Source organism: Entelurus aequoreus, linkage group LG04 (assembly GCF_033978785.1).
Source record: "Entelurus aequoreus isolate RoL-2023_Sb linkage group LG04, RoL_Eaeq_v1.1, whole genome shotgun sequence".
In the NCBI taxonomy this organism is placed as follows: Eukaryota; Metazoa; Chordata; class Actinopteri; order Syngnathiformes; family Syngnathidae; genus Entelurus; species Entelurus aequoreus.
The window spans coordinates 35,152,147-35,175,175 of NC_084734.1; the positions used below are offsets into that span (position 1 = coordinate 35,152,147).

Here is a 23,029-nt window from a genome sequence, read left to right on the forward strand (position 1 = left end):
TGACACAAAAGCAAAAAAGCGATCCACATGCAAATTCACTACAAATACAAATTCACACATATTTATATTCAAATCTCAACAATATATTTACAAATACACGTTTATTTATACAAATTCTTGATTTATTTGTATGTCACATTTTTATATTTATAAATTGTATTTGTATATATTTTCAAATCTCAAATATATTCACAAATACGCATTTATTTATACAAATTATTTATTTGTATATCACATTTCTATTTGCATATTTATTAATATATGCATATGTATTAATATCATATTGATATATATAAGTTGACCCCCCGCGACCCCAAAAGGGACAGGCGGTAGAAAATGGATGGATGGATGGATATATAAGTTGATGTGAGACAATTCTACTTCCATATAGTATTTTCCCCAATTGGTCTGTGATCAAAAAAGAAATAGTCCATCAAAGTTTGCATGCAATAATCCAAAAACAACACAGTAGTAGCAACATTAACATAAAAAAGCTCCTCTGTCTGGCATGACTTTAATGGTTTAATTCAATATAAATTATTATAACAGTAGTAAAATACACTCATTAATGTGTTGACTTTGTTCCTCCCGTTTTAAATCCTCAACTGACAAACCAAGAAAAAAAACAACTATTTAATTTTTTTATGGCCTGTTAATAAAGCTTTTTAAAATATATAAATATATGTTATGGCACTGACTCAAATGTTAACAGATTTGTAATCATCTTACATGATTTGATATGCTATTTTTCAACCATTTTTAAGAGCTTTATTTTAAGACAAGTAGTGAACATGCATTTTATTGTCACGCCTGGCTGGCACTCATTGACAGGCTCTAGGGGTCACATTTGATTGTTAAAACATAAATTAAAAAGCCTATTCTGCATTTGAAACAGTTGTATTAAGCTCTTGTTGACTATCTGTAATATACAGCTAAAAGTGGCACAAAAGCTTTTTGCTGGTTTGAAACTAAAGACTCGCAAACAAAACACAGTTGAGTGACTTTTTATCTTCATTTCATCTGCATTATTATTATACAGTCACGCATGGAGTCAGTCCATCTTGACTCAGCTCGCACACAAACATGAATGAAATTATTAAAAAGTTTAAGCATTGCGTGAGATGCAAATGTCTGATGAAAACAATAGCAAACCTTTTTCTCCTGAATCGGGGATCTGCTGCCTAAAATTAAAAAAATTATCAATTTGTGCTCAAAATAATATAAATAATAAGATGAGGAATTACTTGTTCTGTTGTGGCTCCACCAGTACTAGAGAAAAATATCCTGTGTTCCAGTTTTTTTTTGTTTTCATCAACCTGCAATGCTTCAATTGGTTGTATGACAATATTTCCGCCATGATGATTAGAACTCAAGCAACCAGTCGAATTTGAGAACAATAAGATCATTTAAAGCATTGGACATCACGCAAGTCTTTTAGGAGGTGGAGGCTCAGCATCACTGTCAGATGCTGAGATGTGCTACCCAACACAGATGGTGCCACCTGATGTTGGGTAACGGCGCAGCTTTAGAGTTGATCTGGCCAAACTGGTGAAGCAGCGACTGCGCATGTGGGATGGAGGAGGGATGCGCTCGCATTGCAGTGACATGCACTTTGTCTTTGTCTGGCTGCGAGGACAAACGCTGAAGGACAGAAAATTCATTCTTTGATCTAGAGAGAAGAAAGGATATTAAATACATCAATTGCAATCGGAAAAAAAACGACCATGTTCTTTGCATAAAAAAAATTGCGAACTAAATTGGTGCATCCTGTCCCTAGAATATTTCATCAAGTACAGGGGTGTAAAAAAACATTTTGAATTGGGGGCTATATTGGGCTAAAAAAAAAAATTGGCAGGGGGCCAAATCTAAATTATATATATATATATATATATATATATATATATATATATATATATATATATATATATATATATATATATATATATATATATATATATATATTAGGGGTGTGGGAAAAAATCGATTCGAATTCGAATCGCGATTCTCACGTTGTGCGATTCAGAATCGATTCTCATTTTTGAAAAATCGATTTAAAAAAAAAAAAATTTTTTTTTTTTAATTAATCAATCCAACAAAACAATACACAGCAATACCATAACAATGCAATCCAATTCCAAAACCAAACCCGATCCAGCAACACTCAGAACTGCAATAAACAGAGCAATTGAGAGGAGACACAAACACGACACAGAACAAACCAAAAGTAGTGAAACAAAAATGAATATTATCAACAACAGTATCAATATTAGTTACAATTTCAACATAGCAGTGATTAAAAATCCCTCATTGACATTATCATTAGACATTTATAAAAAATGTTTTAAAAACAATAGTGTCACTGTGGCTTACACTTGCATCACATCTCATAAGCTTGACAACACACTGTGTCCAATATTTTCACAAAGATAAAATAAGTCATATTTTTGGTTCATTTAATAGTTAAAATAAATTTACATTATTGCAATCAGTTGATAAAACATTGTCCGTTACAATTATAAAAGCTTTTTACAAAAACTCTGCTTACATGTCAGCAGACTGGGGTAAATCCTGCTGAAATCCTGTTTTATGTATTGAATGAATAGAGAATCCTTTTGAATCTTGGCAAAAATCTTAGCCACACGATTATCAAATGTAATAGGAAAATTAATTCATACTGACCAAACTGGCTTCATGGAAGGTCGACAATCTTCAGACAATACAAGGAAATTGTTTAATGTTATTTACTATGCTAGAAGTCTCCCTTATCCCACAGCAGTATATACTGTTGATGCGGAGAAGGCCTTAGACCACATAAACTGGTAATTTATGTTTTTCACATTACGTAAATTTGGATTTGGAGATAATTTTATACAATGGATTAAGATGCTTTATACAAGGCCCATGGCATCAGTCAAAACCAATAATCCTATTTCAGAACCTTTTTTGTTCAAAAGAGGAGTAAAACAGGGATGTCCTGCATCTGGATTATTATTTAATTTGGTTATTGAACCCTTGGCTGCAAAAATAAGAAGTGAAAATAATATTCATGGTATAAAAATTGGCTCTCAGTATAATAAGCTATCGATGTATTGTGACGACATAATTCTCTACCTATCACATGTTAACTACTCTCTTCACTATATCAATAATGTCATCACTGAATATGACTGTTTATCAGGGTATAAAGTCAATTGGGACAAATGTGACATATTACCACTTAATAAAAACTGCAAGAAATCACAAGTTCAGAACTCCAAAATTAAATGGAAAGAGGCAGAAATCATATACCTAGGACTACATATTACACCAAACCTTTATACAAGCAGAGATCTAAATCTTAAACATTTAAAAAATAAGATAGAATCCAAAATGGAACGCTGGTCACGTCTCCAAATATCCCTTTGGGGTCGGGTGAACATAGTAAAAATGAGTATACGGCCAGCAGTTAATTATATACTGAAAATGATGCCTGTCCTAATTAATAAAAGTTGGTTTAAGAAAATACATACAATGATATCACATTTTATATGGTGTGGAAAGAAGGCCAGTTGTTCATACTTAAGGTTGTCTTGTACACAATAAAGGAGGACTACAATTACCAAACTTCTTACATTATTATATCTCCTTCGGTTGTGAACAAGCAAGCCACTTATTTCATTCTTCTGCAGATAAGGACTGGATCAACATAGAAAAGAACTTCAATACACCTCACGGTGATGCTTGGACACGTCATCAGTGATAAACCCGGGGTCATAGGGTGTTTCGGGTCTTTAATCATCAGACACCCTCGCCCGGGCGACCCAGCCGGGGGTGATCAGACCCCGGCCTGTGTCCAAGTAGCGCACCACAGATCCCCCCTACGGATCCACAGCCACAGGGAGGCCTTTTCTGCGGCCTCTAGGATGTTCTTGGTGGCTTTTCTTGACTGCAGTCCTCTAATGCCAAGGATTCTAAACACACGCTGTAGTGAGTGACCAGCAAAACTTATGCACCCAATCTCGACTGGTTCACAGCGGGCTCTCCAGCCGTTACTCCGACACTCTACAGTGAGCTCAGCGTATTTGGCCCTCTTTCGCTCATTTGCTTCGTCAATTCGTTCCTCCCAGGGCAGTCAGCTCCAGTAGCACCACTTGCTTGGTTGACTCCGATGTTAACACCATGTCTGGGCGGGGTGACGTGGAAGCGATATTGGCCGGGAACTTGAGTTGCCTTCCCAGGTCAACATGGAGCTGCCAGTCACTAGCGGTGGCCAGGAGCCCTCCTGAGAAGTTGGGCTGGCGGCTTGCCTTCTGTCCTGCTCTGATGAAGGTGATTGACTGCTTCGGGACGGCCTGGGACTTGCTGTTTTGTATCGCTGCGCAGATAGAATCCGCCAGGGCTTTTAAAACTTGGTCGTGGCGCCAGCGATACCGCCCCTCCCCTACTGCCTTTGGGCAACAGCTCAGGATGTGCTCCAAGGTGCCCCTCCTCTGGCACAGTTTGCACTCCAGAGTGTCTGCTAGGCCCCAGATGTGCAGGTTGGCGGGGCATGGGAGGACATCGTACACAGACTGTATGAGGAATTTTGTGCGCAGAGGTTCAGCTCTCCAGAGCTCTGCCCAGGTGAGTTTTCGAGGTTCTGCATGCTCCCTCCTTGTCCACGCCCCTTGTTTAGACATGCTGACCATCCGGCAGCAACGTTCTTCCTCCACCTCTGTACGGATCTCCTCTTGGACCAGTTGGCGCTTCTCCTTGCCACGGGCCCGGTCCCAACGTGGTTTTGGAAAGCTGCCGAGGCCTGCCCTCCCCCTTGCCACAGTACCCAACAAGGTTTTGTGCCTCAGCCGCGCCTCTGCTCTGCTTACGGCTTATTGTGCCGGCCACTTCCTCCCGGTCTTAACAACAATTCCTGCTGAGGCGACCTTGACATCTGTGGAGTCCCTGTACATCATTACCTCTCTGGAGGTAATGAAAATATGTTAATGAATTTGGACATTGATGTGGGGAGTTTATATTATATTAAAAAAATACCTATTGAATTGAGGCAGAGCCCAATAGAAGCCACCTTTAACATTCTAAAACTGTGTCAGAAAATACTAGGAATCAAGTCAATGACATCTGTAAATCAACTGCTTTGGTACAATCCTAATATCACAATTAATAAAAATGTGGTTAATCAGACAACATGGAAAGACAGAGGTATTACTAAACCTCATCATATTATTAATAAAAACTCTTTTATAACGTTCAATGATTTAGTTGATCAATATAATGTACCCAGAAATCATGTTTTAAATTGTATCTCTTTAAAACACGCTGTAAATAAATGCATATCCTCTGAAAGTATGTCTTTAAATAGCCATGAACAGGAAGATGCACTTTCTAATCAAGATACATTTAAGAAATTAATTATACTATTTTATGGAATAATAAATGAACACCACACTAGAAATGCAAATGATGCATGTGTTCGGAAATGGATGATGGACTTAAACATTTTAGATGAAAGAGACATATCATGGAATGATATTTGGAAAAATGCCAATAAGCCCTTTAGAAGCATTAAAGATAAGCTGACTCAATTTAAGATCTTGATTAGATTGTATTTTACATCTTCTCCGCTGTTTAAAATTGGTGTAGTAGATAGCAAGTTATGTATGAAGTGTCGGGCAGCCGAGGCAACTCTTGTTCATTTATTGTGGGAATGTCAGAGAATAAAAGAGTTATGGTTGAAAACAATAAAAGAAGCAATCACAGTCCTTAATATAAACATCCCAATGACACTGCAAACTTGTATTCTTGGGGATCTCCATCAATTTAGTAACGTGTCATCAAAGAGTAAAAATGCATTTCTTTCAATATGCATAATAACAAAAAGGGTAATATTAAAAAAACGGATAGATGTTGATAGTCCAACTCATACTGACTAGTACACAAGCTATGGAGATGATATCAGTAGAAAAAACTGCATTTAGTTTAGATAATAATGAGTCATATATTGGAATATGGGATCCTTTATTTAAATTTGTTTTAACTATTAAATGAACCAAAATATGACTTATTATATCATTGTGGAAAATATTGGACACAGTGTGTTGTCAAGCTTATGAGCTGCGATGCAAGTGTAAGTCACTGTGACACTATTGTTCTTTTTTTTTTTTTGTATTAATGTTTGTAATGATAATATCAATGAGGGATTTTTAATCACTGTTATGTTGAAATTGTAACTAATATTGATACTGTTGTTGATAATATTCATTTTTGTCTCACTACTTTTAGATTGTTCCGTGTCATGTTTGTGTGTCCTCAATTGCTCTCAATTGCTCTGTTTATTGCTATTCTGAATGTTGCTGGGTCGGGTTTGATTTTGAAATTGTATTGCATTATTATGGTATTGTTGTGTATTGTTTTCATTAAAAAATAAATAAAAAATAAAATCGTTTTTGAATCGAATATCGTGTTGAATTGAAAAAAAAAGATTTTGAATCGAATCGTGAACCCAAGAATCGATTTTGAATCGAATCGTGGGACACCCAAAGATTCACAGCCCTAATATATATATATATATATATATTTATATACACACACACACACACACACACACACACACACACACACACACACACACACACACACACACACACACACACTATGCTCTTATAAACCGCTCAACACAAAAACAAAAAGCACAATTTAATGACAATTTAAAAAAATATGTGTGCTGTGTGTTGGAGTCTTGCCAGATTTTGTATTTTGTAGAAATACAGAATTTGTATTCCTGTTTTAGGAGCACTTGCATTCAGAGAAATAGCAACATCATGTTTAGATACCAGTTTCACGCATTAATAGCACAAAATGTAGATTGGTACGATCATGTTTTGATTGTCAAAGATGTTTGGTAATATATTCTGTGATATTTCTACCTGAATAAATGTGTCTGATATTATATAATACGACAAAGCCAGTGGCGTGCAGTCACTAGAGGCAGGGGAGGCACGGCCTCACCTGCCATCATGGAAAGAAAAAAAAAAGTAAAAAAAAAAAAATAATAATTAAATTGTTATATGTATCCAGTGATTATACTAAAGTTATTTTCCATTTAACTTCACCAGTTTTAGATTATTTTTATTTTTATTTTCACATCTGCCGTTGAAATACTGAGAAGAGACGGTGCGGTGATCAGCAGCCAGTTGAGGCACGTCACTGATTTGTGCCTCAACATGGATTGTGCGCAATGACTCGGCTAACTGCTGGCCTGCTGTGCAGTGAGACTGTATTGCTATATGAATTATATTATACATTTCCATAGTTTAGTTAGCTGAGGTATATAATGTACAGTGTATTTTGTCAACAACTGTATGTGTGTAACGTATTTTTAGTGCTGAGCATTCATAAAACTGCTGCGAAGACACACTGTGTGAGGCACCTCCGCCACAGAATGCACCGCCCGACGGGAGCGCCACACCAACCAAAGCCCACACCCAAACCCTCCACGTGCAAGACCGAATCCACCCAAAAAAAGTCACTTAACAAGAAGTCAAAAAGTGCAAAAACAACAATGCTCGCGCTGGAGGAGCCGCGAATGACCGCAGGGACACAACATTAGGTACACCTGCACTGCAGGTTCATATGTTTGTAAATCTGACTGTGATGATGCAGTCATGCCTCACCAGACATTAACCTCACCGCACGCCACTGGACAAAGCAGAGAACTATTGCATGACGTCATACGATACATGTAGCCATGTGTTACCTCAGTGACTACGCCTGCAGCGATGGTGGAGCCCACGTAGCGGAGCATGAAGCGACCCAGCTCCTTGTAGTCTTTGTAGAGCTCCAGTGCTACCGGCCTCTGCGTCTGGATCTCAACAATGGCGTTCATACCTTTACCCAAACACCTGGACGCACAAAATCATATTTTCCAAGAGGATCAGATCCTGGAATCAAATTGCAGAATTACAATCACTCACTTTGGTTTCTTCTTGAGGACCTCGCCGCTGCTCTTATGTAGAACGCTTATCAGTTTTGTAATAGTGGCCGGCTCACTGACCGTTCCATAATGTAACAATACCTGTAAACGCACAATCAAAAACACAGTATAGTTTGGTGTGAGTTCAGTGCATCCGGAAAGTATTAACTTTTTCCACATTTTGTTATGTTACAGCCTTATTCCAAAATGGAATACATTCATTTTGTCCTCAAAATTCTATGGACAATACTCGAATGTGAAAATATTTTTTGTTTTAATTTTGATGCATCTTTGGCAGCAATTACACTTTCAAGTCTTTCTGAATACAATGCCGCAAGCTTGGCACACCTATCTTTGGGCAATTTCACTCATTCCTCTTTCCCCATTACTTTTGGCAGCACCTCTCAAGCCCCATCAAGGTTGGATGGGAAGTGTTGTTTTTTATGCAGGATGTCTCTGTACATCGCTGCATTCATCTTTCCCTCAAGCCTTACTGCTCTTCCAAGTTTCTGCTGCTGAAAAACATCCTCACAGTATGATGCTGCCACCACCATGCTTCACTGCAGGGATGGTATTGGCCTGGTGATGAGCGGTGCCTGGTTTCCTCCAAACATGATGCCTGGCATTCACTCTAAAGAGTTAAATTGTGTTTGAATTTTGTGTCTCATGGTCTGAGAGTCTTTCAGATGCATTATGGCAAACTTTACTAAGAAATGGCTTCCGTCTAGTCACTCTACCATAAAGGCCTGATTGGTGAATTGCTGCAAAGATGGTTGTAGCTGACAGAGTGACCATCAGGTTCTGGGTCACCTCCCTGACTAGACTAAGATGAATGCACCAATGTACAGAGACATCCTGGATGAAAACCAACATTTCCAATCCAACCTGATGAAGCTCTAAAGGTGCTGCAAAGAAAAATGGGTAAAGATGAATGGCAACTATAGGGGTGCCAAGCTTGCGGCATTGTATTCAAAAACACTTGAGGCTGTAATTGTTGCCAAAGGTGCATCAAAAAAATATTAAGCTAATGCTGTGAATACTTGTGTCAATGGGATTTTTTTATTTTTAATACATTTGCTAAATGAAAACAAAAGTTTTACATTGTGATTATAAAGTATTGTCTTTAAAATTTTAGGACAAAATTAATTAATTCAATTTGGAATAAGGCTGTAACATAAAATGTGGAAAAAGTGAAGCACTGTGAATACTTTTCGGATGCTCTGTAACGCTCATTTTGCTTGTGTTCACAACTTGAGAGGCCCCCTCTTTTTTTTAACAGCCTCAAGTCATCTCCACACTCTTTAAAGGCCTACTGAAACCCACTACTACCAACCACGCAGTCTGATAGTTTATATATCAATGATGAAATCTTAACATTATAACACATGCCAATTCGGCCGGGGTAACTTATAAAGTGACATTTTAAATTTGCCGCTAAACTTCCGGTTCGAAACGCCTCTGAGGATGACGTATGCGTGTGACGTAGCCCGGGGAACAGAGGTATGCCTTCCCCATTGAATACAATACAAAAAAGCTCTGTTTTCATTTCATAATTCCACAGTATTCTGGACATCTGTGTTCGTGAATCTGTTGCAATTATGTTCATTGCATTATGGAGAAAGAAGCTGAGCAAGCAAAGAAGAAAGTTGTCGGTGCGAAACGGACGTATTTTTCGAACGAAGTCAGCAACAACAGTACACAGCCGGCGCGTCTTTGTTTACATTCCCGAAAGATGCAGTCAAGATGGAAGAACTCGGATAACAGAGACTCTAACCAGGAGGACTTTTGACTTCGATACACAGACGCCTGTAGAGAACTGGGACAACACAGACTCTTACCAGGATTACTTTGATTTGGATGACAAAGACGCAGACGTGCTACCGTGAGTATGCAGCTTTGGCTTCTAAACATTTGATCGCTTGACCGTATGTGCGCAACTTTTTTTTTGCGTATGTACGTAACTTTTTAAAAATATATAAGCTTTATGAACCTTGGGTTAGGTGAACGGTCTTTTGGGCTGAGTGATTGTGTGTGTTGATCAGGTGTTTGAATTGTATTGGCGTGTTCTATGGAGCTAGGAGCTAGCATAGGAGCTAGGAGTTAGCATAACAAAGACGTAGGTGTTTTTATGCAGGATTAATTTGTGTCATATTAAATATAAGCCTGGTTGTGTTGTGGCTAATAGAGTAAATATATGTCTTGTGTTTATTTACTGTTTTAGTCATTCCCAGCTGAATACCAGGTACCGTGAGTATGCAGCCTTGGCTGCTAAACATTTGATAGCTTGACCGTATGTGCGCGTCACGTACGTAACTTTTTAAAAATATATAAGCTTTATGAACTTTGGGTTAGGTGAACTGTCTTTTGGGCTGAGTGATTGTGTGTGTTGATCAGGTGTTTGAATTGTATTGGCGTGTTCTATGGAGCTAGGAGCTAGCAGAGGAGCTAGGAGCTAGCATAACAAACACATAGGTGTTTTTATGCAGGATTAATTTGTGGCATATTAAATATAAGCCTGGTTGTGTTGTGGCTAATAGAGTATATATATGTCTTGTGTTTATTTACTGTTGTAGTCATTCCCAGCTGAATATCAGGTCACCCCCGGCTCTCACAGCATCTTCCCTATCTGAATAGCTTCAACTCCCCACTAGTCCTTCACTTGCACTTTACTCATCCACAAATCTTTCATCCTCGCTCAAATTAATGGGGAAATTGTCGCTTTCTCGGTCCGAATCTCTCTCACTTCATGCGGCCATCATTGTAAACAATAGGGAACTTTGCGTATATGTTCAATTGACTACGTCACGCTACTTCCGGTAGGGGCAAGCCTTTTTTTTATCAGATACCAAAAGTTGCGATCTTTATCGTCGTTGTTCTATACTAAATCCTTTCAGCAAAAATATGGCAATATCGCGAAATGATCAAGTATGACACATAGAATAGATCTGCTATCCCCGTTTAAATAAAAACATTCATTTCAGTAGGCCTTTAAGTTTACAATAGAAGCATACATTTTTCCTTCACAATAACGGCGCTGTGAGGCTGTGCAGCATCTGGTATGTGCTAACAAAATAAATGTTTCAAAAAAGTACCTTGTACAAGAATATTGTATCGAAAGCACACATTGATATATTTACAACATCATTATGCTTTGGCTTAAAATACTGGTCAAAATTGTCCAAAGATGTCCAACAAATGTAAGGATTTTTGCATTTAACTAACAAACATTTTATTACATTGTATTTATGTCAAACAACACACTCTATAGGGTTTCCCCTAGATTGCCACTATTTGGCTAGGGACGTGGTCAATATGACATTATATATATACACTACCGTTCAAAAGTTTGGGGTCATCCAAACAATTTTGTGGAATAACCTTCATTTCTAAGAACAAGCATAGACTGTCGAGTTTCAGATGAAAGTTCTCTTTTTCTGGCCATTTTGAGCGTTTAATTGACCCCACAAATGTGATGCTCCAGAAACTCAATCTGCTCAAAGGAAGGTCAGTTTTGTAGCTTCTGTAACGAGCTAAACTGTTTTCAGATGTGTGAACATGATTGCACAAGGGTTTTCTAATCATCAATTAGCCTTCTGAGCCAATGAGCAAACACATTGTACCATTAGAACACTGGAGTGATAGTTGCTGGAAATGGGCCTCTATACACCTATGTAGATATTGCACCAAAAACCAGACATTTGCAGCTAGAATAGTCATTTACCACATTAGCAATGTATAGAGTGTATTTCTTTAAAGTTAAGACTAGTTTAAAGTTATCTTCATTGAAAAGTACAGTGCTTTTCCTTCAAAAATAAGGACATTTCAATGTGACCCCAAACTTTTGAACGGTAGTGTATATGACATGATTATTTTAATTTGCAATGATGCATGTAGTTTCCTTAAAAAGGCTAAACTAATGTGTATATATAAAGTAGTGTTGTCCCAATACTAATAATTTGGTACCGGTACCAAAATGTATTTCGATACTTTTCTATACTTTTTTATAAAGGGTACCACAAAAAATTGCATTATTGGCTTTATTTTAACAAAAAATCTGAACGTACATTAAAAATATGTTTCTTATTGCAAGTTTGTCCTAAAAAAAATAGTGAACATACAAGACAACTTGTCTTTTAGTAGTAAGTAAGCAAACAAAGGCTCCTCATTTAGCTGCTGACATATGCAGTAACATATTGTGTCATTTATCATTCTATTATTTTGTCAAAATTATTAAGGACAAGTGGTAGAAAATTAATTATTAATCTACTGTTAATATCTGCTTACTTTTTCTCTTAACATGTTCTATCTACACTTCTGTTAAAATGTAATAATCACTTATTCTTCTGTTGTTTGGACTTTTTAGAGGCGGTATAGCACTGAATATGATTCATTAGTCTCGCGGTGCTATACTAATACCGGTATACCATACAACCCTAGTACAAAGAGTATTGTTGGCGGGTTATGGATGGCTATTTAGAGGGTTTTGTGGGCGAAATAGAGAGACTACATTGTTAACAAACTTTTTATGTATTTATTTACTATTTAGACTGCATAAAAAAAGAAAAACATGAGTTAATGTCTTTTATAGGGATTGTGAATGACAGACAGCAAATCCTGTCTAATTTTTGCATATTTCCAGTATGACTGATCTGATACGATGGTGTTCCTCCAGTGAAGTCAATCTCCAGAAATAGCCAAAGGTATTAGGAGCGGGATATTCAAAATGGCTGACTGAATTTGTGATGGTTAAACAGTGTTTTTACATACTTTTCGGATGGTTTAATGGATACATTGAAACACAATAACCATATTCTTCGGACTATAAGTCGCAGTTTTTTTCATAGTTTGGCCGGTGGTGCGACTTATACTCAGGAGCGACTTATGTGTGAAATTATTAACACATTACCGTAAACTATCAAATAATATTATTTAGCTCATTCACGTAAGAGACTAGACGTATAAGATTTCATCGGATTTAGCGATTAGGAGTGACAGATTGTTTGGTAAACGTATAGCATGTTCTATATGTTATAGTTATTTGAATGACTCTTACCATAATATGTTACGTTAACATACCAGGCACGTTCTCAGTTGGTTATTTATGCGTCATATAACGTACACTTATTCAGCCTGTTGTTTCACTATTCTTTATTTATTTTAAATTACCTTTCAAATGTCTATTCTTGGTGTTGGGTTTTATCAAATAAATTTCCCCCAAAAATGCGACTTATACTCCAGTGCGACTTATATGTTTTTGTCCTTCTTTATTATGCATTTTCGGCCGGTGCGACTTATACTCCGAAAAATACGGTAAGCATATAGGGTCAACTTGTTTTTCCACTCTACTGGTACTTTACGTGAATTGATTTATGAGACGGCACCCTCTGCCGGATATAAAACTGCAGTAGTCTTTTTTTTCTCTGCACATAGCGCAATCAAACAAACCCCTTTTTGATGCAGTTTCCATAAAAAAGACCATATTACAGTTTAAAGCAGCGAAAAGATCCACAAATACGCACAGGAGCAAATGTCAAACCGTAAATTCAATAGTAGAGGAAAGCCACACAATAACCAAGGAACATTGAACGGAAAACTTGTTGCAGTTTATTACTAGGAAGACAATAACTTTGATTGTCATGCAGAGGTGACTATTATGGTGCTGCATTGTATCCAACTACAACTCTATCTACAGTAGGTTACCGCCCCAAAAAGGATGCCAAAAAGTGGTTATTTTTGTCTGTCAACTTACCGGGAAGCCTTTCGTGATGGGAATCTCAAAATTGAAGATCAACAGGCGCGCTCTGAATCGGGTGCACACTCGAATGGGCTCCTTGGAATTGCAGAATACACAACCCACGCTGTCAGGATGTAAGGTGTTGCCATTAAACATGAGTACATAAACACGGTCATCGCCAAAGAAGTTCAGGCTTACTTGATCTTGATGATGTCCATGCCAGTGACCGTGAGGCTGACGTGATCTCCAGCTGCCGCCCAATCTAAAGGAGCGTCATGTAGAGTGATTCCTAAAGATGTAAAGAGATGAAAGTCACTGAGCAACCACCAATTGGCATTGTTTATTCCTAGACAGCCACGAATCACCACTACTTTGGTCTTTGTTTACTACATTTCATGATTATCCCGAGAAATTTATTTTTGCTATCTAACAGAAAACATACCTTTGACAATGCACGTCTCATTGGGAGGCATAGCCAGCAGCTTGTCTCCGGTCTGAATATAGCCAGCCTCAATCTTGCCTGTGATGCAGAATCCCGAGCCCTGGTCTAGGGACATGAATACTGATGTGAGACGAGAGAAAAGAGGTGAGGTGGAGCTGTGACTTTACCTTTGAATACGTCTGAGACGCATAATCTGAAAGGTTTGTCCACACAACGCTGAGGAGCCCTGAAGGCATCTTATAGGAAGGGGAGAAAAGAGTCAAATTTGATTATTTGCTGAAATTGGATAATTAATCTGTATTCATAATTTACACAAACATGTGACCCTACAGGTGCAAAACAGCATTGACTTATTTATGGTTTTATTTCAAACTAATTAAACCATCACATCACATTACCAATCTGTTCCAGCAGGCTGAGGCCAGAATACCAAGAGGTGAGCTCAGAAACTGAACTTCTGACAATGAGGTTCTCTCCTGAGAGGCCACTGGTGGGGATGTAGAAAACATCAGAGTCCTGAGAGGGAAAAATTTAAGAATATATGAACCAATCAATACAAAGTTCAACCTACATATTTGGAAAAATATGCCGCGAAAAGTTCAAACTAATAACATGCATTATAAATATGATAGCACCAAAGAAGGGTACCATTAATGGCAAAGAGATTTATGATTATAGACATAAAAACCAGAAATGGGACTGACGGCAAATTACGAAGGTTCATCAATATATATGAGCAGTACAACAAAGTTAAATTACCAATTACAGACATAAATTAATTTTTCATTTTAATTCATCGCTACTCTGACTTGAAATTTCTCTAGCAACCCATTCCTTGTCTTTTAGTTGTCTTCAAACGTTAAGCAGCTTTACTTTATACGAGTTGCGCTACACAGCTTGAGTAGAGTACTTTGTGTTTCAGCTATTTATGACCGTCGCATTTGTCTATTTTTAGTCAGTGACAGGTTTTGCGTCATTACAGACTTCTCTACAATACAACTGTAAAAATAGTTAAGGAAATCCGTCCCCTGTTATCTGCGCATTGTTTCTTTCTTATCTTGCGCAAGTCAAAAAGACAATCTAATATTGATATTGAAAAACAGCCATTAAGCACTTTGTGAACTTTGAAGTCAACCAGCATCGTGAAACTGCTCATATCCACTGTGCGCTTAACATGCTATTAAACCTGTTGACATGTTCCACTCATTTACAAACCTTGAAGCCTGCTTGCTTGAGAAAATGTCCAAGCTTCGATGTGATTTCCTGGAAACGTTCCTGCTGCCAATTAACCTGTGGGCACACAGTTCCCATAGTTTAGGCTCAGTAGTGGTGCCGACAGCAAACCACTTATTAAAACCTATAAACAAGGAAACATTAGGTATGCGTCACAGAGGGAAAGTTAAATGCTTTTTAAAGTGCTCGGCTGTATTTTGGCATTACATCCTCAATGGGAGGGACAAACAAGTAGCAGCATGCAAGCAGCCGGACCGGCTAGCAGAACAAAAAAGAAAAAGGGGTGTGGTTTCACTCAGTGTCTTTTCATTTCTCTACATTATAATCTAATTCAGGTTAGGAGTTATGACCTGGTCCATCTTGTTGACTGCCACCGCCAGCTGAGTAACACCGAGCGAGCGCACCAACAGGGCGTGCTCTCTGGTCTGGCCGCCCGCCTCAAAGCCCGCCTCGAATTCTCCCCGGCTGGCGTCCACCACCAGCACGGCCACCTCTGCCTAAGAAGAAACAAAGTTTTATATTCAACCCTCCAGCATCTATATGAGCATATAGCAATGAGCATTTCAATTTATTAAGGATAGCCCCTTGAGATGCAGCATCTTGGTTTTAAGGGGTTCTTCAGCCTTAAGTAGGTGAGAACATTGCATAAGCCCTTTTTGGGTTTCTTTTCTCACTTGCATTTTTTTTCTCATGCATTCCAAGTAGATAAAAGCACAATTTAGAGTAAGGCTGATAAGATCCACAGGATACGAACCAATTCTGTTCCTACAACGCATTGTAAATATCAGGAATCATACCTTTCAGTATCTCACACTGTATCCAGACAACATAATATACAATACTAATAGGAAATGGTATTAACGATTCTTTAATTTAATTTGTTTTACATTGCAACCAAAACATTACGGAATATGCTGCTTTATCATCCCCACGAGCAGCTTCACAATAAACCTTAAAGATATGCAAATTATAAAAAAAATACTTAATGCCATAAGTAATATTAATCCTTCAAGCTTGTGTAACATAACTAAGTGCAAAAGGTTCACAAAGTGTGTATGTGTTCCTTTTACTGTACAGCACTCGACCCTGAGAAAAATTTGTGTCTACAGATCAAAAATGTAATTATAATTAATTCATGGCGTCGTAGAGAAACATATTAACACAGGACGTCGTAAACTAAGAACCACCTCTACTAAAAAAATGTGTAAAGTGACAAAAAGTTTTGTTAATATTGATACAATATGCCAACTATTGTTAAATGGATGAAAATTGATAAGATTTTTCCTGTTCCGATTCCACCTTTTATTCTGTTTAACGATTCGGTTCCTTAACGGTTCTCTTATCGAGTCTTATTTGGAAAAAAAAGAGGGGAAAAAGGTGGATTAGCCTCAAATTTGTTGAGTTTGGAGGTAACATGACCTTACAAAGCCTAAAGCGAGCTCAAATACGTAGCATAGAAGAAAAAAAGTAATAAAAAAATTTAATAAATGTAATAAATAATGATAAATGATACATGAGTTATACTTGTATAGCGCTTTTCTACCTTCAAGGTACTCAAAGCGCTTTGACAGTATAAATATTCTTCTGTAGAATTTACCAAAATAAATCATGTGGAAATTACACAAGAATGTAACATTTAGTAACATGTGAGATTAATTTATTACATAATTTTGAGGATTGTGGCTTACAGTTTATGAAAACTTTGAATTGAAAATCTCTGACAATGTGGGGTTTCAAAAAGTATAAGCCAAGATCAAAATGATAAAAAAGGCTTGACATACCTCACTTTGCATGTAATGAGTTAATATCACATATTAGTTTCACATTTTAAGTTAATTGCTGACATGAATGGACTTGTACACAATATTCAAATTTTTTTAGTTTAACCTGTATAATATAATGACTGAGAGAAAATACGGTTGGGGGGAAAACATGCAACGTTTCTCTCACTACAATTGAACATTCACCCATCAAAAGTTAGGAGTGTCTACTGTAGCAAATACATGCAAGCTTTTGACCACACACACATAGTCTTTGCTCGGAGACATTCGTCTAGCGACAGACGTGAACTGAGAAGAGTACTGCCCGCCTCAGAGCCAGTCCGAATCGGTTTCTCGTCATGCTCATCTAAATGAGAAGGCATTCATTTAAATTTTACAAATAGTGCCAACATAATAGGAGGTGAGTTAGTACCCGTTTTATTCAGATGACGTGCTTGTGTTACTGCTGCCTGAGATGAGATCGAAGCGGTTCAAAAAGGCAACTTTCATTTATAATTGTTACATGCCATGTGTTCAAATAATTCAGCAAATGGTTCGCATCTCCTCCTCTTGATGAAATCGCAGCCCTATAATTATAACAAGTAGCGTTGTTGCAATCTTGTCTTGTAAAATGTTTGTTCCGACCGGGCACCGCCATTTTGCGATTTGACGTCACTACGCACGTTGCCTAATTACATCATCCTCGTTCAGAAGAACCGTTAAGAGAATCACTTGACAAAATGGTAAGCAATTTCAAAGAATGAATAAAATTGGAACCGGTTCTGAACAAAAAACGGTTTTCGATTCATATCTCTACAGGTCTCTGTTGTACTTAGAAAAATATATAAATAAATATTTAGAATATAACAGGTAATAAAAAAACATTGACACATGCATTTTGGTGTAAGTCTGGGTAATGGATGGCATAGATCAAAGAATAACTTTTCTGGTAAAAATCTGGATAAAAGTGCAGATCCAGGGCTTGCTCAAATTCAAAGAACATTTTCAAAAAAGGTACTACAATCCCATTTATTTGTTGACAGAAATGCACAATTAATAACTGTCTTCTCTGAAACTTTGTAGTCATGGGCTGACAAGGAATCCCTTAACTTTCTTGGTGATTTGTCTAGGTTTTGGTGACTGTTAAGTGGTTACTAATTGGGTGATTTCTTTTGTACATCTTAGTTAATAACTTCTAAATGTTGATGACAAAATACTCCTTAACCAAAATTAGGATTGTTCAGCAGCATTTTAGTTTTGGACATGTTCTTCAGTCAGAACATGACGGTAAGGATAGTCATACGGTGAAAAGAGAAATGACAAAATATGCTGTCAAAGCACACCCATGCTGAAGAAACAGCAACACCCAAAACCACAACTTAAACTGGGGTGTGGCCTACTGAGGCTACCTGGGCAGCTCCTGTGATCATGTTGGGGATGAAGTCTTTGTGTCCCGGTGCGTCCATCAGCGTCACCACCTTGGAGTTGGTCTCAAACTTGGTCATGCCGACGTCCATCGTCACGCCTCTGCAGTCAGACAGGGCTTTAGTTGTAATAATATGACAATACCTAAATGTAATAAATGCATAAATCTATAGTGTTTGTCGTACCTGTCCCTCTCCTCGCCAGTTTCATCCAGAACCCAAGCGTAGGCAAAAGATGCCTTGCCCGCTTTCTTGGACTCTGTTTCATACTTGTGCATAGTGCGCTTGTTGACATTGCCCAGCAGATACAGCAGGTGGCCCATTAGCGTGCTCTTCCCTGCGTCCACATGACCTGCAAGATAAGGGACAAATCTTGTGAGGACAGCAGACACAGTGAAAGCTTGGGGGTGGGTGGAGGATGGTAAAGAGAAACTGAGAAAGATGGAGAAGAGGAAGACTGCGAGCGGCACGATAAAGCAGGTAGAAGGAAAAGGGGGGGATAGAAGATAAGATACACTGCCAAAAGGAAGCCACATGTGTTTGCACAAGGGGACAGAGCCAGACAGATGTATAGATGCAGGTTTCACATACAATGTGAAACTACCGACTCAACTTTTTTTGAGGGAAAAACGAAAAAGAGACATTACAAATGACATGAAGAGACTGGTGCTTACCACTTGTCTAGTGCATGTCTCAAGACTGGCAACTGAGAAACCTTGAGGTCTGTAACCAATCAGTTACAACATGCATTCCTACTACAAAATACATAAAAACAGAGATCTGCCAGCTACATACATAGTAGTTAGATATTTCCCTTCAATGAATAGGCTAAAGTAACAAGATGTTACGGTTAAAATGTGACTTTAAAGTAGCTAACATGCTAGTGTCACTAACGTTTATGTCCTCCTGTCCTACTCCTTAAGGTCACATGTTTTATGTAATATGACATCCATTACGCTGAACAAGTGCAGAGATAGAAACAATAGCGCTTCTTAGAGTGCATCTTACCTATAACTACTAGATTCAACAGTGGTTTGCCTCCTTGTCTCTTCTCCAGTTCGGCCTTCACGTCGATTGTCGGCCGTGCCTTTCCGGAGGAGCGTCCGGGAGTGGAAACACTGGCCATCTCATCTTCGTATGAACCTTTGGAGGGCGTCTCGGATCGTCTGGAGTTGCTCTCGCCACTGGCGGGTGTCGTCGTGGTAGGGTTTTCGGGGCTGTTGGCTTGCCGCGCCACAGCTGCTGCAATGATGTCGTTGTCTCCACTGCTGAAGAGCGAGAGATCACAGAACTATGAATGAAACCAAGTGTTAACTTGTCCTGGCTGCTCAGAACAACATGGCTAAAGCTACAATAACATTTAGAACTGGAAACATTTCCGCAGAAATGTTGGATGCTGCTAAAGTCTGGCCCAGTGTTTGAGACAAACATAATGGCTTTTGGTATTTAAATGCTAATAAAGCTAACAGTTAGCACACCACCAACCTGTGTGGCTATGTTGTAATAACATGAGAACATGTTGCTTCTATAGACAGTTCCTAAAGTGCTCAATTTTAATGTGTTACACAAAATGTTGACATGCAAAAGCCAGATACTACAAATGTACAGGCCTAAATGCCACCTATTTAAGTTGTGGGAGACTCCCAACAAAATGTCAATGCTAACAATGCTTACAGCAAGCACCCTTTGTGGATGTATTGTGATAAATAGGCCAATTTGCTTCGATAGTGTCAATGTAATACTGTATGCAAAATGCTAAAAAATGCAGCAATCACGCTCATAATTAAGAAAAACCTTTGCAGCACAACACTGCTGCAATGCCAATTGTAAGTAAATAATTTTTCATATTTTTTTCAATTTTCCAACAGATTGCTGATTGAAAAATGTTTGCAAAATTAGCAGGTTGAGCCATTTTGTTGGCAAGCTACTGCAGGAATATACAGTTTGCATATAAAATGTTTGAGGGCAACTGTATTACATTACTGTGGTCAACTTCGTTTTACACTCGGGTGACAGTTAATGTTAAATGCTGTTTATACAAATAAAGGACACTTTGTGACAGGGACAGTTTGACCCTGGAATAGACTATTTCAATTTATATTAATTTGCATGGAGGAGGAGGGCATAGTTTTAAAATATCAAACAAATACGATGTTCAGTCATTCTGTGCAGATGTGTGTTAGGTACCTGGGAACATCAAAGCCCATAGTCTGCTTCTTGCCTGAAACGGTCATGCGGGCCACTTTGGGTAAGACCTCCGAGTCCATCTTATCGTGAGACATGTCCCTGCTTTTAGCTACACAGGAGACAACACAGGAACTTTACTATGTAGACTTCCAACCGAGAGAATAAGCACCATTGTGTGTATTATCATGCAACAAGAAAATCCCTTCTTTTTTCTTTTTTTTTACAGGGTTTCCCCGTCATTCTCTGCCAGTATGAAATATGTAAATCAGTTGATCAGTACTACTAAAGTGGGTAGTGACGAACTCCCCAGGATGTGAGTGACTACAGGTCAACATTTCTGTGGTCATATTCACAGGGGCCTTCCAGTTAAAACACATATAAACTATTGTTCATATACAGTAGCTTGTGTCACCAAAAAAATGTGTTGCTTTGTCATCCCTGTCTTGACTGGTCAGGCGTGCTACTCATATCAAGCCTTGACTGATTCATTTAAGATTGCAGGGCTTGACGCTGCAAGTGACTTCCTAGCTCAGAAGGGGTTAATCTCGGAAGTGGCCGTTGTATATCCCGCCTGGTCGTAAGCAGATGCATGACTGAACAATTTGCAGAGATTTGAAAAACAGTATTGATTACTCCTTTTCTCCTACTATATCCTGTATATTAAAGATAGTTGAGTGTTAATGTTTGGATAAAAACATGTGCAAATAGGCTCTAATCAAGACAAGCTGTGACTCAGAAAAATTATATAAATGGCTGACTCAGCGCAAGACGCAAAAAGTCCCTCTTCTGGTTGTTGAATTACACAAAGCAGACGGCTCACTTTTAAATGTGGTCTTGGTAATGATGGGCTGATTACAGTCTGAAAGATGCCAACTAGGACATTTGCAGGTGAGTAGAGATAGTGGGTCATTCTATGACAAAGCATGTGAGCCAAAATTAAAAAAGAAGAAAAAAAGTGATTTATTGGAAAGTACCTGATAGTCAAAAGAACATGAACAGACAAAGGAAATTCCACCAGGTCATTTTGTTGATTTCATTTTCTAGTTAAGAACCAAAGATGATGCTAATGGATAGGATTTATTTGTGAACTTTTGGTACTTGAGGATTCTGTTGCCTCGTTATATTTAAACCCATCTCATATGCTATAGACTCAGAAGAAATGACAGTGTCAAGAACTCTAAGAAAAGCTGGTGTGTTTGGAAGAGATACCAAATAGTCACCCAATTCATGCCAACGTTTAAAAAAAGTCCTCCATTATGCAAACATGTATTTGAATTTGATAGAATACAAAATAATAGAATAAAATGCAAGACAATCTATTGTCACAGCAGCTCTGCCAACTAAGGGTGAAACAAAAAAAAATGTTATATCGTGCAAAAGTCCATTCATTTCAGCAATTCAACTTCAAATGTGAAACCAATGTGATATAAACTCATTATGTGAAAAGTGAGATATGTCAAGCCTTTATTTGTTATCATTTAGATGATCACAGTTTACGGTTTAAAATAAACAAAAAAAGATTTTCTAATATTTTCAATTCAAGGTTTTCATAAACTGTATGCTGTAATCACCAAAATTTACATTAAAGGCTTAAAATATCTATGTCAGATTAGTTTCACCTTGTAAATCTGGTGGAATAAAAAAAACCTTTGCACGGGATTCAAATTTTGGGAGTTTCACCTGTATCAGTGATTTAGCAATAAACGTGGCATCTCTCAGGATAAAAATTAGTTTTTTTCTGCAAATGCTACCACTTAAGCTCGCAAAGCTATGCTGGTGTTGCCAACGTTTGTGTCCTCCTGCCTAACTTCTTAATATTACATGATACAGTGGTGCCTCGATTTACAAGTTAACAAGTTTTTCGGGATATGAAGAGTGATCTCTCGACTAATGGTTACAAGGCTCCCCACTGCAAATAAGCTTAGCAAAGGCCGCAGCGATCCCCATAAGATTCAACCAAAACATCCAGAGTCTCACCCGCTGGCATTAGCTTATAGCTGGAGATCGACATAACTTTGTTTTTTCAACCATGGGAACGAAGAATTTATTGACCATTAACAGTTAGCTTCTACTCGTTTGTCATTGGCCCTAGGCACATTACAACAACAACAACAAAAACTGCAAAAATTGCGAAAACAGCTAAAAGCACAATGAGAAAAAAACTAAATGTTGAAATCAACCAATAACAACACAAAGCTTTGTCTTTAAAAAACAACAAAATAAAAAATAATATATATATATATACATATACCTGTATGTGTGAATGTGAGTGTGAATGTTGTCTATCTGTGTTGGCCCTGT

At 38.0% G+C, this 23,029-nt stretch overlaps 1 protein-coding gene across 1 annotated transcript in view; it reads right to left on the reverse strand.

Annotated features, from left to right (window-relative positions):
• Positions 1-516: 516 nt before the first annotated feature.
• The window catches only part of hbs1l (HBS1-like translational GTPase), a 47,217-nt gene continuing 24,704 nt past the window's right edge, over positions 517-23,029 (reverse strand). Inside the window, exons 5-18 of the mRNA XM_062044678.1 lie at positions 20,729-20,837; positions 19,550-19,809; positions 18,728-18,893; positions 18,527-18,644; positions 15,708-15,854; positions 15,340-15,414; positions 14,523-14,640; positions 14,292-14,360; positions 14,125-14,229; positions 13,881-13,971; positions 13,698-13,806; positions 7,950-8,050; positions 7,733-7,877; positions 517-1,669 (exon numbers count right to left, since the gene is read on the reverse strand). Coding sequence (XP_061900662.1) covers positions 1,658-1,669; positions 7,733-7,877; positions 7,950-8,050; positions 13,698-13,806; positions 13,881-13,971; positions 14,125-14,229; positions 14,292-14,360; positions 14,523-14,640; positions 15,340-15,414; positions 15,708-15,854; positions 18,527-18,644; positions 18,728-18,893; positions 19,550-19,809; positions 20,729-20,837 — 1,625 coding nt within the window. The 3' untranslated portion in view covers positions 517-1,657. The remainder of the gene's footprint in view (positions 1,670-7,732; positions 7,878-7,949; positions 8,051-13,697; positions 13,807-13,880; positions 13,972-14,124; positions 14,230-14,291; positions 14,361-14,522; positions 14,641-15,339; positions 15,415-15,707; positions 15,855-18,526; positions 18,645-18,727; positions 18,894-19,549; positions 19,810-20,728; positions 20,838-23,029) is intronic.